The sequence below is a fragment of the Hyla sarda genome, chromosome 3, assembly GCF_029499605.1.
Source record: "Hyla sarda isolate aHylSar1 chromosome 3, aHylSar1.hap1, whole genome shotgun sequence".
NCBI lineage: Eukaryota > Metazoa > Chordata > Amphibia > Anura > Hylidae > Hyla > Hyla sarda.
In genome coordinates this window covers 274,215,246-274,232,066 of record NC_079191.1, presented here as the reverse complement: position 1 = coordinate 274,232,066, position 16,821 = coordinate 274,215,246, and the positions used below count along the sequence as shown (strand labels likewise).

The window sequence follows — 16,821 nt, the reverse complement described above, 5'->3', positions numbered from 1 at the left end:
TATATATATATATATATATATATAGTGTGTGTGTGTGTGTGTATATATATATATATATATATATATATATATATATATATCTGAGGATGACGTTTTAAAACCACAGCTAATCTGCCAAAAACCCGCCTGTTATGTGGAGCTTTTTGTTTTGTTCAGCCATTAAGGGTTTATTTTATATTGCTGCCAAAAATACAGATGCTATAAGAAAAAAAAAAAAAACAAGAGGAAACATGAACAGGCACATACAGTCAATTCTGCCAGCATGAGGTAATAACAACTAAACGACATACGTAAAGCAATAACTTGTATCTACAAGGTCCCAAAGCTTCTTGTACCGCCAGGTGGCGCTCAGGTGACGTATGTTGATCAGCACGTCCTTACCGGCCGCTCTGTGAACTACGTGCGCGCTCCCGCTCCTCTAATATCCCTCCCCACCACTAGGGGCGCTGTTATCCCTGTCGCTCCTCCCAAGAACTGTCAGTCCCGGCGGGTGAAGGGTGCCGTGCTCTACATCCGGCTCTCTAGTTCACGTCTGTTTCGGACTTGTGTATGTGACGACGTCACTCCAGGGCGCAACACCCGGAGAGCCAAGCGGGAGAAGCCCGGGAGGCGGAGCGTCGTGGCTGGCACGCACTGGGCTTACGGAGCATCCGGCCGGGTCTCGGGCAGTGGGCGGCCCCAGTGACCGGAGCGCTGCTGTGGTGCACCGGCCCCTTCCGGGCTCCTGAGAGAAGTTGTCGGGAGCGCGTCCGGGACATGTAGGGGCGGACGCTGGGAGCAGCCCCATGTGCTGAGGGAAGTTATCAGAGAGTGCATGCAGAGGGGCGGTACCTGCTGCTGCTGGGAACTTCAGCTCCCCACCTGCTGCTCCCCTGACACATGAGTGGATCGGACAGCCCTCCCCGGCCACATCCTGCTCCCCCTGCCCGAGGACTTCACCCCCCATGTCTCATAGTGTGTCCAGACTGGTGACGGCACCGCAGTGAAGTATGGAAGGACTGTCCCTGAGTGATGCTGAGCAGAAGTACTACTCTGACCTGTTTGCCTACTGTGACACTGACAGCACCAAGAAGGTGGCATCCAATGGCCGGGTGCTGGAGCTATTCCGGGCTGCCCAGCTCCCCAGCGAGGTCTCCTTACAGGTAATCCAGACCCTCCTAGAGGGATTCCTGAGAATGGGCCCCAAAGGGCGACTCGGGGTTGGTGTCAGTGTTTGGGAACAATTTGTTTTATAGAACTTCTTTTTGGCCTGGTCTTGGAACCTCCTATGGGGCAGATTTACAGTGATCCTTCAACTTACAATGGCCTCAACTTACAATAGTTTCAACATACAATGGTCTTTTCTGGAGCATTGTAACTTGAAACCAAACTCAACATACAATGCTACAGACAGTCCAGATCTGTGAAACATGTCAATGGCTGGAAGAACTGACCAGAATCATCAGAATGGGCATTTTACTAGTAAAACAATTGCACAGTGACACCCCCCCCCCCCCCGACCTACGATGGCTCCGACATACGATAATTTCAACATGGCCAGAGGCCATCGCATGTTGAAGGCAGCATCAACATATGTTGCTTTTGTATGTCGGGGCCATCGCATAAACGGCTATGCTGCAGCGCAGACTACTTCAACTGCCACTGGATAGCCGTTTACGATGCCCCGCGTACTGCGGTGACTATCACTTACCTGTCCTCGGGGCTCCGGAGCGTCCTTTTCGGTGTCCCCTGCATCGCCGGCGCTCTCCGTCATCACGTCGCCGCGCATCCCGTCCCGTCATTCAATAGGAGAGGAGTGTGTAGTGACGTGATGGCGGCGACAGAGCGAGGATCCCAGGGAAACAGACGTCTGGAGCATCGGGGATGCGGAGACAGCTATGGAGGGCGACATCCAGGGCAGCAGTGACGGTCCGGAGCGGCGGTAACAGGTGAGTACAACTTCCTATTCTTTACATTGCACGGATCCCTCAACATACGATGGTTCATTTGGAACGGATCACCATTGTATGTTGAGGGACCACTGTATAACTGAAGTGCATGCACTGACTGGTGTCTGGTAGCACCTTCCTACAGTACAGGGAGGTATTACATGTTCTGTACTCTACCTGTCAAACGGGGACTCTGGTCGGCTCATTTTTAAACCGTATCCGGTTTTGTGACCAGACCTAAAACTGTAGTATACTATGGTTTTAGGTCCGGTCAGGAAACCGCATACTGGTCAAAAATGAGTTGACCGGAGTCACTGTTTGACTTCGGTCGGCTCATTAAAGTGAATGGATTTCAGCGCTGGTCCGGCTGGGGTACGGGAGGGAGGGGGGGGGGGGGGGGAGGAATAATTTTCAAGTTATGCTGATTTGCCAATTGCTTCTATTTGAAATACTCAATCCTTCCAGTACTTATCAGCTGCGGTATGCTCTCAAGGAAGTCATGTAGTCTTTCCAGTCTGCCCACAGTGTTCTCTGCTGCCACCTCTATTCATGTCAGGAATTTTCCAGAGCATGAGCAAATCCCCGTAGCAAACCTCTCCTTCTCTGGACAGTTCCTGTCAGACTAAGAGTCAGCAGGGAGTATAATGTCTGACTGGAAAGACTACATGACTTCCTTCAGAGCATACAGCAGCCTATGTACTAGAAGACATGATATATATCAGTGGTCTTCAACCAGCCGTTGGCTGTCCGGGCATGCTGGGAGTTGTAGTTTTGCGACATCTGGAGGTCCGCAAGTTGGAGACTACTGATATATAGCTTTTGTATATATAGCTTTATACAGAAGCTGTTTGCACATCAGTGTAACTTTGTCACCAGTTGATTTAATAGCAATTTGACTGGGAAAAAAAATATATGGTCATTTAGACTAGGGATCGACCGATTATCGGTATCGGCAATTACCTTGCCAATGAGCCGATAATGCCCCGCACCGCCCCCACCGCACCGCGACTTTATTGTTTTCTGTTTACCTTATGCTCCTTGCAGCATCAATAACATTCTGTACACAGACTTGAAATTTTTTTTTGTTTTTACACACACACACACATACATATATTTTTTTTAAATTTTATTTTGGAAAATTAGAAAAGGGATGGCGATTAAAACTCTTATGGGAGGGATTTTGTTTATATTTCTAAAAGCATTATTTATATATTTAATACTTAAGTCTCTCTAGGGGATTTGTATCTGTATGATTTCTCTGCATTAATCCATGAGACTACACGCTATTGATAGAGCCTGCCATAGCATAGACCTAGGGCTGCCATAACTGATCTTCTGCCTTTGACATTGTTGCGGGCAGTAGATCCAGACCACTTCACCATTAATGACACTTTAAATGGCCATTTAGATGCTGCTGTCAAGTTTAACAGAATATCAATGGTTAATAGCAGACAGCTAAGGTTGCTCTGCGCTGGCTAGAAGACAGCTGCCAGGTATAGAGGGGCTCGATTTCTAAGCCCCCTTCCTTGTTCCAGAACGGCCCCATGATGAGAAAACGTCATGGGTCATTAAGGGGTCTGCCAGCCTGCAAGTACAGTGCATATTGGCAGACCAGCTTATCGACCAACCAAATAATATATAATGAAAATTGTTACCAATTTTTATTGATTAGTTGTTTCAGGCCTAGTTATCACCCGACCTCTTATCTTGTGCCTGGAATAGGACTTTTCAACTACTATGGACTACTTTTGACTACAAGCCTACTGTGCCAAGGTTTGGAGTATAAAGGTATTAAAGGGGTATTCTCACCATTTCCCCGGTATATGCCATAAATTCCTGATAGATGTGGGTCACACAAGATGTTAGCACCCTCCATCCTTGTTGTGACCTCCGTCTGAGGTTGTTTAAAAGCGATTTTATACAGCTGGTATAACTTGCATTGACTTTAATGAGACATGTTGAATAGATGGCATTAACCATTTAAGCTCGGTTTACATCTGCATTGTGGTTCACCTAGCGCAGTGCAGTCTGGGGTTTTTGAACAAATACCTTCAGTGCCCAATGGCCTCTTAGATGTTTTGGGTTCTGCTGAGGTGTCTGTTGGTAAATAAGCATAACGTGACGCAGATATAGAATCTGAAGGCAGTTGTGAACGGGACCTCCATGAAATGATTGAGGAGAAAGGGTTTCCCATTGCTGCACAAGGGCCATGTCTCATTTTGACGGCAGTGAGCAGTTTCCTTTTTTTTCCCCTCCAAAACTTAGATTAGCTCCAGTAGAAAGAGAGGTAGAAGGGAAACTTGTTGGATCTGAGGTGGGGGAGGCAGCACACAAGCTGCACAGCAACCAGGATATGTGAGACTGGCCTAACACATCCTCGGTGCGTTAGTCACATGTCATCCTCATATTGACTTCTTTTTATTTTTTATCTTCAGCCATTAGGCTGTTGCTTAAAAATGTATCTTCAGAATATGACTACATGTTATTTAAATCAGGCCTTTGTTATACCTTTTATTATTTTTAATTTACGTCTAGTTTGTAACTATCCACGTTAAATTACAGGATGATCTCATAGAAGGGTGAGCAAGATAATGTCAGCTGTGCAGTACTGCTGGAGGCCTAGATAAGGTAGGATAGTTAGGCTCCTTTTATAGGGCAGATCAGTGCCTGATACAAAGAGAACAGGTTATCCATTTCATGCTGCCTGAACCATCCCCTAAGTGGTCCCTAGCTGTGTTTCCTCATCCCACCCACCAACCTTGATGGATGGATCCCTTCCTGTACCCAAAGAGGGAGAGATACGTCAAGGCTGGTGGAGTTGGGAGCAGCTATTAGAGGACTCAGGCAGCATAACAATGTGGATTAACAATTAGTTTGATTTTTATTTGCTTGATGCTGTCAGCTGATCCGAGTCTCTTACATGGGGCATTAACTGGCCTGTCTAAGGCCCTTACTACTAAACACTATGCATACAAATAAGGCTCTATACATCCACTCTAGGAGAAATGGCTGTACTTCATTTCTTCATGGATAATGTAAAAAACTGATACTTTTCTGTTAATTCACAAAAATTTAGGGAGGGATTAGAGATTAACCCTCTGCATTTTTTATTGCATAGTTAGTGATATTCCAGCCCCCTAAACCCCCCCACCCATGTGTGAGACCACCGAAAATAGGTGTCTCTCCAGTGCTCCCGTAGTCAATCCATGTAGTACGGTAATCCTTTCTCACCTTAGCCGTATGTGTGCTGTCACCTTTTCTCCCAGTAGTAGTGTCTTTTGACTTCTTAATGTCTCAGAAGTGGCTGAGGCATTAAAGTTGCATAGAAATATATATCATTTCCACGATTTAACTGATGGGGATGTTGGTGGAGAACAACTTCACGTCTGACTGGTCATTGTTTCTGGGCTGTACATTTATCCTCAGATTGTGTCGTGGTGCTGAGTGGTGCATGTTGTGACCTACCGGGTGCACCTGTATTATCTGTCTCTTAACATACAATTTCCATGTTGGCTAGCCTGGACACATATCAGACTCATTAACTGGGCCTATCTACAGGCATTATGCATCCAAGTCCTGGCAGAAATCATAGGGAAAGCCTCATAACCAGCAATAGATTTTATTTCTGACACAATCATGTGAACATGACCTAGTTGTTTGTCATCCCCTAATAGGTATGTCTTGTGACCTCCTCACACGGTATGTAAGGCGCTAAGCCATTAACAGACTGGCATTGTACATGCATTATAACAAATTTATAATAAGGCTGGTAGAGCCAGCATTGTCCACTAATACAGTGGATATAAAAAGCATACACACCCCTCTTAAAATGCCAGGTTATTGTGGCATTAAAAAATGAGACAAAGATAAATGTCAGAACATACAGTATCCTGCACATATTGTGTTCAATCATTTAGTTTACATTGAAATCTGCAGCATAAAATCCTACGCATCAAATATGTGCAGGATACTGTATATGTGAACAGACCCTTCATGTGACCTAGTACATGTAGTATTTGGGGGGGGGGGGAAGAAAAAAAAAACACACCCTTAAACTAATACTTTTAAACCATTTAGATTTTATTACAGCAGTTAGTCTTTTTGGGTAGGAGTCCCTTTCTCTCCCCCCTCCCCTCTTCCTTCCAAATCTGTATTGCGAGTACCTCTCCTGTCCACAGCCCTCTCAGTTCATCCCAAAGATGTTCAACTGGATTAAGGTGTGGGCTTTGGCTGGGCCATTCCAAAATGTTAATCTTACTCCGGTGTAGCCATGCTTATGTGGATTTCGATGTGTGCTTCGTGTTATTGTGCTGAATGGTGAACTTCCTCTTCAGATTTTTAATGGACTCCTGAATAGGGATCGACCGATATTGATTTTTTTTTTTTAGGGCCGATACCAATAATCTGTGGACTCTAAGGCCGATAGCCACTAACTTATACCGATATTCCGGTATAAGTTAGTGGCTATTTCAGCACCCCGGCCCCGCTGCAGATCAATGATTTAAAGCGGGCGCTTTAAATCAATGAACTGCATCGGCTTTTGCTGGGCCAGAGACCGCCGCCACGACCTGCATCCAACCGCTATTACCCCCCCCCCCCCGCCTATCCTCTGGCAAGAGACCACCGCCGCCCGCTTCTCTCCCCCTGCCTGTCCCTAGTCCAACCACCGCCGCTGCCCCATTGCCTCCCCGGTTTTAGAATTACCTGTTCCCGGGCTGTCACTGAGCTGTCACTGTGCGCACTTACGCTGACGTCGCCTTGAGGACATCACTTGTCATTGCGCAGCGCACAGTGTAATGCAGGATGCCGCAGGAGCCAGAAGTAACGTGGGCCACGGGAACAGGTAATTATAAAACTGGGGATGCGGCGGTCTCTGGCCAGTGCGGTGTGGGGGGAGGTGCGGGGGTCGGGGCATTATCGGATTATCGGCAAGGCAATTGCCGATACCAATGACGTCCAAAATCTTGAATATTGGCCGATAATATCGGCCAAACCAATAATCGGTCGATCCCTACTCCTGAAGGTTTTGTGCCATAATTGCCTGCTTTTTCGGACTAGTCATATAGGACCGCATGGGCATGCATTGTCTCAGACGGCAATGCATTCCGTTTGAATTTCGCAGGAAAAAGTCCAATTCGGAATTCCACATGGAAATTCCAGACGTATGAACTAAGGCTCTGGTTGAAGAGTAAGTGCCCCAAAGCTTGATACTGCCACCACCATGCTTTATTGTGGTTACGGTGTTCTTTGTATGATGTGCAGTGTTTGTTTTTGCGCTAAACATACCTTCTGGAATTTTGGCCAGAAAGTTCCACCTTGATGTTATCAGACCAGAACACATTTTTCCACATGCATTTGGGTGATTTGTTGCTTGTTTTTGCAAACTTCATCTGGACTAGGATGTTTTCTTTCTAAGGGTGCTTTCACACTATAAAAATCCACCCGTTATGAATGCCGGTTATAAAAAGAGGGGAAATTGGTAGTTATACGGCTGGTACAAAATCGCTGGTACAAAATCACTGCATGCACTAATTCTCCCGTTACTATCGCCCGTCAACAAATATCGGCCGTTATTAATAACAGGTGCATTTTTAAAGTGTGAAAGCACCCTTAGCGAAGGCGTTCCTCCTTCCATCATAGCCCATTTATATAAGTAATACGGATGATGTTAGCGCACAGTCAGTATTTTCCAGAAACTCCTGTTTCCTTTAAAGGGGTTCTCCGGTGCTAACACATCTTATCCCCTATCCAAAGGATAGGGGGTAAGATGCCTGATCGCGGGAGTCCCGCCGCTGGGGAACACCCGTGATCATGCACGCGGCACTCCGTTTGTAATCAGTCCCCGGAGCATGTTCGCTCGGCGGCGTGTGACGTCACGCTTCCGCCCCCCCCGTGTGACGTCACGCTCTGCCCCTCAATGCAAGCCTACGGGAGGGGGAGTGATAGCTATCACGCCCCCTCCCGTAGGCTTGCATTGAGGGACGGAGCGTGACGTCACACGCCGCCGGCTCGGTGGTCGCCCGTAATCAGACCTGGAGTGAACACACTGCAGGGACTGATTACAAACGGGGTGCCGCGTGCATGATCACGGGGGTCCCCACCGGCGGGACTTCAGTAATCAGGCATCTTATCCCCTATACTTTGGATAGGAGATAAGATGTGTAAGCACCGGAGAACCCCTTTTAATGGTGCAGTAGGCCTCTTAGAAGCCCTCCCTGACCAGTTTGTCTTCTCTTCAAATTTGGAGGGCTGTCCAGTTCTTGGTAATGTCTCATTGTCTATTGTGCCATATTCCCACTGCTTGTTGACCATCTTAACTGTGTTCCATGGTATATCTGATGCATTGAAAAATTATTTTGTACCCTTCTCCTGACTAATATCTTTAAACAATAAAATCTCTCTGATGCTTTGGAAGCTCTCTGTGGTCCGTGGATTATGCCTTGAGATGCAACTAAGCAAATGTCTGGAAAATCCTACTAGAACAGCTAAACTTTGATTATTCAGTGTCACTTTAAATGATAACAGATGAGTTCTGTTTAACATGAGTATGAATGTGATTGGTTAATTCTGCCCGCAGCCACATCCCCAGTTATGAAAGGGTGTGCACACTTATGCAACCAGGTTATAGTGTTCACAGTGCAACAGAATCCCATTGAATTCAACGGCACTCTGCTGTAGTGGAATTTCCGTGCCGGTTTCCAATGCGGAATCCTGCAAGGAAAATCTGACATCTGAACATGGCCTTACAGTTAAGTCTCTAAGATATCTCTTGGTATGTGTACACTTTTTATATAATAGAGGTGAACTAATGCTTATAAGTGTATGTTCACTCTGTGTACATTGAGTTGGATATGACTCCCATTAATGTCAATGGGAAATTTGCTCACAAAGGACATTTTTACACATTTTCATACATGGGTTTAAAATACACTTGGAAAAATGGACATCAATCCCTGATCAGATTCTTCTCATTGAACAATGGGAGGCCAAATCCACTGCAAATCTGCATCTATTTCAGTAAAATTTTGTTAGAAAGTTCTACCAGAAATACTCAGTGTGCATGTACCCTTAAAGCTCTAATATCATTTATAAAGACTTTTGACTTGTCATGCAGACGTGTCTTCATTCTTATATCGCTTATAGTCTCAGTAGTGAGACCCTCAGAGCTCCAGATTAGCCAGGTAAAGTACGCAGTAGCTTGGCGCTTAGTCTAATTGCAAGAGACTTGTATGTCTATGGAGCCTGGCTCCTGCTATCAGACTGAGCACCGAGCAGGGGGGTAAAGCACACAGCAGCACGCTTCACCCAGCCTTATCTAGAGATCAATGAGAGACTCAGCACTCTGTGTGTGTGTGTGTGTGTGTGTGTGTGTGTGTGTGTGTGTGTGTTATGTCAAAAAATATTTTAATTGTTTAAATAACCATAATTCTTTCAGGTAAATTCTGGGTATAGCCGTAAAGCTTTCCCAAGAAAACACATCAGACTAATTTTCAGAAATCAGGCTGTTCCATGTATCTTACTAAGGAACTAAACATTACATCCAAGTGTCCAGTGAAGTCGACAGGGCAGGCTGAAGATGCACAGCTGCACATTCAAGTTGTCAGTTATAGGTTCTAAATTGGCAGATTCCCTAAATAGTAGATACCAGGGACATCTGCAGCTTTAGAGATGACTCCAGGATGCTGGCTAACAGGCAGTCAGAGTGAAAGCCACACGTTCTTATGTAGTTTTATTTATTTTTGGCCACTCAACGTAATTACAAAATATAGGGGGAGATTTATCAAAACCTGTCCAGAGGAAATGTTGCTGAGTTGCCCATAGCAACCAATCAGCTTTTTTTTCTCAGAGGCCTTTTCAAAAGCGAAAGAAGCAATCTGGTCGCTATTGGCAACTCAGCAACTTTTCCTCTGGACAGGTTTTGATAAATCTCCCCATAGTGCTTTCTTGTAAAAACCTTTCCAAAAGCTCCTTGGAAAGGTTAATCTTAAGATGACATATACAGTAGGGGTTCTGCATATAAAAAATGACTGTATGCAGGGCCCAGCTACTGATTCACTACTGGACAAGGTGAGGACATATATGTTGATAATGACTGTGACATTCCTGAGAATAGGTACCATCGCCCCTTCACCTAGCTGTTACCTGACCTCAAAATGATCAACTTACAATTTGTAATCATGTAAGTTACACAATCTTTGGAGACAGATCATTATTTGATATTTGATTTGTTAATAAAGAAGTGGATTGCACAAATTCTGTGCTGGATTCATCTTTCCTTTACATATTGCTGCTGGTGTTGGGTCACATCGATCCGGGCATGGATATCTGGCATCTAGGAGTGAGCTGATGAACTCTGCTGTTTTACTTGAATCTGAGAAGTTATCGCTGCTTTCACCTCTTAAATAACCAAGCGATTTTCTTAGTTTTGTCATCTTCTCCTTCCAACAACCAAAACTTTATATTTTTCTGTTGGCATACACATGTAAATAAAACATATACATATATGTGCAAATTATACCTTCCATCTTACACAATTACTGTATTGGTGGATAAACTCTAGATTTTCCTACCGATTGTTACCCACCTAAACATGAGTAGTCTGCAGGGTTATCTGATTTTCTGCTATTTTTGAAACTGCCATTTTTAGGAATGTTCCCTCACATGTGGGCTAGGACATGTAAACACTAAAACAATCCACTCTCCTTCATTTCCTTTTTATATTTGTGATGAAAGCTACATTTTTGTGTCCTCTAAACTGTTCAATATATGAAGGGGTTTTCCAGTTTCAGGCCTCTCTTGAGCTGACAAAACATTTTGTTCTATATGGAATATGCTAGCGTACCACTCTTCCATACACAGAGGCGTCCATTAGAAATAGTGTGATATGTAGAGATAAGTAAATTTTAGAAAAATTCAATTCGTCCGATTCGCCGAATTTCCCCCAAAATTTGGTTTGGTCCAAATTTTTGGGGGGCAAATCGCTATTAAAAACAGCTATTTCTGGGCTACAGAGAGCCTCAATTGGGGTTTAGAACACTTTGCATTGCTGTCATACGCATAGGGTGTGTGCTGGGTTAGTGAAATAATACTGTTATTCAATATGACATGCAGATCAGAGGCGTGGCTATTAGAATCGCAGAGCGGCACAATGAAGACAAAGAGATTTTTTTTAATGTAATTTTTATTTAATTTGAATTTATTTAAATTGAGTACTCATTCTGTTGAGCATCTAGCTGGCAGTCCTCCGCCAGGCGAGATACCACCTGTTCCAGCCCCTGCCTGACTGTGAAAGTGCGAATGTTTCATTTAATCAGTTATGGTTCATTGTTACCTCTCCACCCTGTTTCATTGTATTCTTGTGGTAATTCCACAGGTAATATGACGACCATAGGGCCTAAGTCATGAAAAGATTACATAGATTTTTTTTTTTTTTTTTACTTAAGATTTATATTAGATTCCCAAGTTTAATGTCTCGGAGTTTACTTTGAACTATTACTGTATGACCACAAAACCCAATCTAACAGGGAGTCACATGGTGGCACAATGACAGCCTGGAGGTGGCAGCAGCCTGACGAGTCCATAGGGCCTCACAATAGAAAAGATTAAAGATATTTTGTTAAATTTAAGATTTTAGATACATGAAAATTTTAAATGTTTAAGGTGCCAACAGCATAAGGAGACCATATGCTGGCACAATGACACAGCCTGGAGGTGGCACCAGCATGAGGAGACCAAAATGTGGTAGAATGACCAAGCCTGGAGGTGGCAGCAACGAGTAGACCATATGGTGACAGAATGACACAGCCTGGAGGTGGCGGCAGTCTGACCACTCCAAAGGGCCTTACAATTTGAAAGATTAAAGGGTTACTCCGGTGGAAAACTTTATTTAATTATTTTTTTAAATCGACTAGTGCCAGAAAGTTAAACAGGTTAGTAAATTACTTTGATTAACTCCTTGGGGACGAAGGGCGTATGCATACGCCCTCGCGTCCCGTCACTTAAGGACGGAGGGCGTATCCATACGCCCTCCATATTTCCGATCACTGCCGCTCGCCGGGCGGTAATCGGACCGGGATGCCTGCTGATATCTATCAGCAGGCATCCCGTGGCAATTTCTAGGGGGGGTCCTGAGACCCCCCCCATAGCGGCGATCGCAGCAAATCGCAGGTCAATTCAGACCTGCGATTTGCCGCGATCTGGGCAAATCGGGTCACTGGTGACCCTATCTCCCGGAAAATAAGACAGATCGGAGCTGTTAGAGACAGCTCCGACCAGCCTAAAGCATAGGAGCGAGGTGGCAATGTTGCCACCCCCTCCAATCCCCTGCCATTGGTCGGTCAGGCTGACCACCAATGGCAGGAGAGGGGCGGGGGGGGGTTAGAGTTCATTTCCCCCCGCTCTGCGCACCGATCGAAGTCTGTACAGAGCGGGGGAAACACTGGCGGCGAGGGGGGGGACATGGCCCGCCTTACCCAGACCGGCATCGGCGGCAGCAGGAACAAGCGGCGGCCGGAAAGTGCGGCTGAGAAGGCTGCAGTGAAGATCGCGATAAGTGATCTTCACTGTGGCCTTCTAAAAGCTGCAAAACTACAACTCCCAGCATGCCCACACAGCCAAAGGCTGTCTGGGCATGCTGGCAGTTGTAGTTTTGCAACATCTGGAGGGTCACAGTTTGGAGACCACTGTGTAGTGGTCTCTAAACTGTGGTCCTCCAGATGTTGCAAAACTACAACTCACAGCATGCCCAGACAGTCAGGGATGCTGGGCGTGTAGTTCTGCAATATCTGGCCCTTCAGATGTTGCAGAACTACAACTCCCAGCATGCCTGGACAGTCTGGGCATGCTTGGAGTTGTAGTTTTGCAACATCTGGAGGGTTACAGTTTGGAGGCCACTGTTCTTCCCCCAGTTGTTGCATAACTACAACTCCTAGCATGCCCAGACTGTCCAGGCATGCTGGGAGTTGTAGTTCTGCAACATCTGAAGGGCCAGATATTGCAGAACTACACGCCCAGCATCCCTGATTGTCTGGCCGTGCTGGGAATTGTAGTTTTGCAACAGCTGTAGGCACACTGGTTGGGAAACGCTGAGCTAGAGTCTGTTTCCTAACTCAGTGATTCCAACCCGTGTGCCTCCAGCTGTTGCAAAACTACAACTCCCAGAGTGCACTGACAGACTGTACATGCTGGGGGTTGTAGTCTTGCAACAGCTGGAGGCACATGGGTTGGAATCACTGAGCTAGTCTGTTTTCTAACTCAGTGGTTCCCCACCAGTGTGCCTACAGCTGTTGTAAAACTACAACTCCCAGCATGTACAGTCTGTCAGTGCATTCGGGGAGTTGTCATTTTGCCACAGCTGAAGGTTTGGGGTACAGGGTACATTCACACGGGCGGGTTTACAGTGGGTTTCCTTCAAGGAACCCCTGCCTGTGTGAATGTACCCTAAAAACATTACGCTACACTAACAAATAATAAAAAGTAAAACACTACATATACACCCCCTTACACGTCGCCCCCCCCCCCCCCCCCCCAATAAAAATGAAAAAAGTTTCATACGGCAGTGTTTCCTAAACGGCGCCTCCAGCTGTAGCAAAACCACAACTCCCAGTGTTGCTGGACAGCCATAGACTGTCCTGGCAGGCTGGGAGTCTTGCAACAGCTGGAGGCACCCTGTGGGAGACACTGCTGTAGGGTTTTGGTGGAGACAAGCCCCATCCTTGTAACCGGGTCCACCCCTACTGCAAATTCCTTATTCAAGCCTTAAATGCGCATGGCGCTCTCTCACTTCAGAGCCCTGTTGTATTTCAAGGCAACAGTTTAGGGCCACATACTCGGGAGAAATTGCGTTACAAAGTTTGGGGGGATTTTTCTCCCATTACCCTTTGTAGAAATGGTAAATTTGGGGAAAAAACCTGCACTTTAGTGAAAAAATTTTTTTTTCATTTACACATCCGAATATAACGAAAAGTCGTCTAACACCTGTGGGGTGTTAAGGCTCACCGGACCCCTTGTTACGTGCCTGGAGGGGTGTAGTTTCCAAAATAGTATGCCATGTGTTTTTTTTTTTTTTTTTTTTTTTTTTTTTTTGCTGTTCTGGCACCATAGGGACTTCCTAAATGCAACATGCCCCCCAAAAACCATTTCAGCAAAATTCACTCTCCAAAATCCCATTGTCGCTCCTTCCCTTCTGAGCCCTCTACTGTGCCCGCCGAACACATGACATACACATATGAGGTATTTCCATACTTGAGAGAAATTGGGTTACAAATTTTGGGGGGCTTTTTCTCCTTTTACCCCTTCAAAAACTGGGTCTACAAGAACATGCGAGTGTAAAAAATTAAGATTTTGAATTTTCTCCTTCACTTTGCTGCTATTCCTGTGAAACACCTGAAGGGTTAACAAACTTTCTGAATGTCATTTTGAATACTTTGAGGGGTGCAGTTTTTATAATGGGGTAATTTATGGGGTATTTCTAAAAAGAAAGCCGTTCAAATCCACTTCAAAACTGAACTGGCCCCTAAAAAATTCAGATTTTGAAAATTTTGTGAAAAATTGGTAAATTGCTTCTGGACTTTTAAGCCCTCTGATGTTTTCCAAAAGTAAAAACATGGCAATTTAATGATGGAAACATAAAGTAGACATGTTGTATATGTGAATCAATATATAATTTATTTAGAATGTTTATTTACCTTATAAGCAGAGAGCTTCAAAGTTAGAAAAATGAAAAATTTTCAGTTTTTTCATCAAATTTTGGAATTTTTCACCAAGAAACGATGCAAGTATCGACAAAAATTTACCACTAACATAAAGTAGAACATGTCACGAAAATACAATCTTGGAATCAGAATGAAAAGTAAAAGCATCCCAGAGTTATTAATGCTTAAAGTGACAGTGGTCAGAATTGCAAAAAATGCTCCCGTCCTTAGGGTTATAATGGGCTCCGTCCCCAAGGAGTTAAAAAAAAATCTTAATCCTTCCAGTACTTATTAGCTGCTGAATACTACAGAGGAAATTCTTTTCTTTTTGGAACACAGTGCTCTCTGCTGACATCATGACCACAGTGCTCTCTGCTAACATCTCTGTCCATTTTAGGAACTGTCCAGAGCAGCATATGTTTTCTATGGGGATTTTCTCCTACTCTGCACAGTTTTTTAACATGGACAGAGGTGTCAGCAGAGAGCACCGTGGTCATGATGTCAGCAGAGAGCACTGTGTTGAGAAACGAATTTCCTCTGTAGTAGTCAGCAGCTAATAAGTACTGAAAGGATTAAGATTTTTTTTTTAACAGAAGAAATTTACTAATCTGTTTAACTTTCTGGCACCAGTTAATAAAAAAAAATAAATAAATAAATAAGTTTCCCACCGGAGTACCCCTTTAAAGATTTTTTTTAAAAATTGCATATGGCCATGTTAACATCCTCTGGATACTTGGAAAAACTGCCACACCGCAGAGTAGCTGATTTTCCCCCAAACTTTTTGCACTGGCTGACTGCTACTGCCGCCGACTCCAGGGACCCCTGTTCCACTACCTCCAGGACGGGTAGGCTGGTGATCTACCCCAGGCACATTTGGCTCCAGACTTCCCTCTGCTGCCACCATGCTGACTCCCAACCATGTTACCACCTTGCTGGCTCAACTGCTGCCTCATGGGCAACCTGCCACCCTCTTTTTCTCATGATGAAGCCCCTTCTTCACCTGGCTCCCAAGTGTGATCGGCTTCATCGTTGAGTTGTGTCAGCACGTCACTGATGTCCTCCTCAGGTTCCTCAACAGTGTCTGCTTCAGGAGCCTGAAGACTCCCAACACCACCTCTCATGCCACTCCCCTCATCACTACTTGCCCGCCTAGCGAAGGAAGCGGGGGATTTCTCCTTCATTTCTTGGCTGGGCAGTAGCTGCTGACTGTCCTCTAGTAGATCATCCTGATTAAAAAGTGGAGCTGAACCGACAGCATAGGATACTTCTATGGGGGTGGGAACAGCATAGGACCGAGGCAATTTGAGGACAGGGACTGCTCCCGGGCCTTTCTAACTGATGGTTTTGTCTGAGGAACCCACCGACTGTTTACTAGGGGTGTCAGATGTCACTTGTGATGAAGTGGATGATAGAGTTAACCAGTCAATGACAGCAGATGGGTTGCTGGTCGAGACACTACCGCTAGCTGATACCAGGAGATCAGGCCTCTCACTGTGACTCCTGCTGCCACTTGCCCCAAGTCTGCTGCGACCTCTGTCTGCGCCTGATGAATTTAGGCCTCTGCCACTCCTCTGTGCACGTCCTGGCACTTCTCTGCCTGACATACTTAGTGCGTATATGAGGGAAGTACAATACGTTTCACTGCGCTTAAAACAGTATTTGTCTAGAACAGCAGCAGGTGTGTACTTTTGGCTGGGCTTTCACAGGAACTAGGCCCTTAAGACTTTAACAGGAACAAAATGGTACACCACCTAGATGTACTTATGTGGTATACACTTATGAGGGGAGGACAATGCTCTCCAGTATGCTTAAAAATAGTATTTGTGTACAACACCAGCAGTACACACCAGTGCTGCAGCACAGAGTCGCTGTGTACTACACCCAAAATTGCACTTTCTCACTCCCTTCCCTATCAGTGCTTCTAGGCAGGATTTGTGCTTGAGCTGAATCGCTGCTGTTCTGTGCAACACACTGCTCTGTCCCTCTCTGTATTAGAATGCTGATGTGATTAGGAGGTGAATCGCTGCTGGGGAAAAAGTTTTTCTGGCAAACACACAGCGCTGTCTGTCCCTATCTATCTCTGCAATGAAAGGCTGAAGTGACTGGCCGCAATATGGCTGCAAATTATATAGGGCAGTGACATCACAGGAGTTACTGGATGTGATGGGCTGTATGTGATTCAGGGTCATCCCGCCTTTCCA

At 45.3% G+C, this 16,821-nt stretch overlaps 1 protein-coding gene across 4 annotated transcripts in view; it reads left to right on the top strand.

The window, feature by feature from the left end:
- The first annotated feature begins 273 nt into the window (after positions 1-273).
- REPS1 (RALBP1 associated Eps domain containing 1) overlaps positions 274-16,821 on the top strand; it is a 117,385-nt gene continuing 100,837 nt past the window's right edge. Inside the window, exon 1 of one of the 4 annotated variants that reach the window (XM_056566680.1) lies at positions 274-1,142. In XM_056566680.1, the coding sequence (XP_056422655.1) occupies positions 990-1,142 (153 nt within the window). In that variant the 5' untranslated portion in view covers positions 274-989. The remainder of the gene's footprint in view (positions 1,143-16,821) is intronic. The other 3 variants (XM_056566682.1, XM_056566679.1, XM_056566681.1) reach the window with 3 other exon arrangements.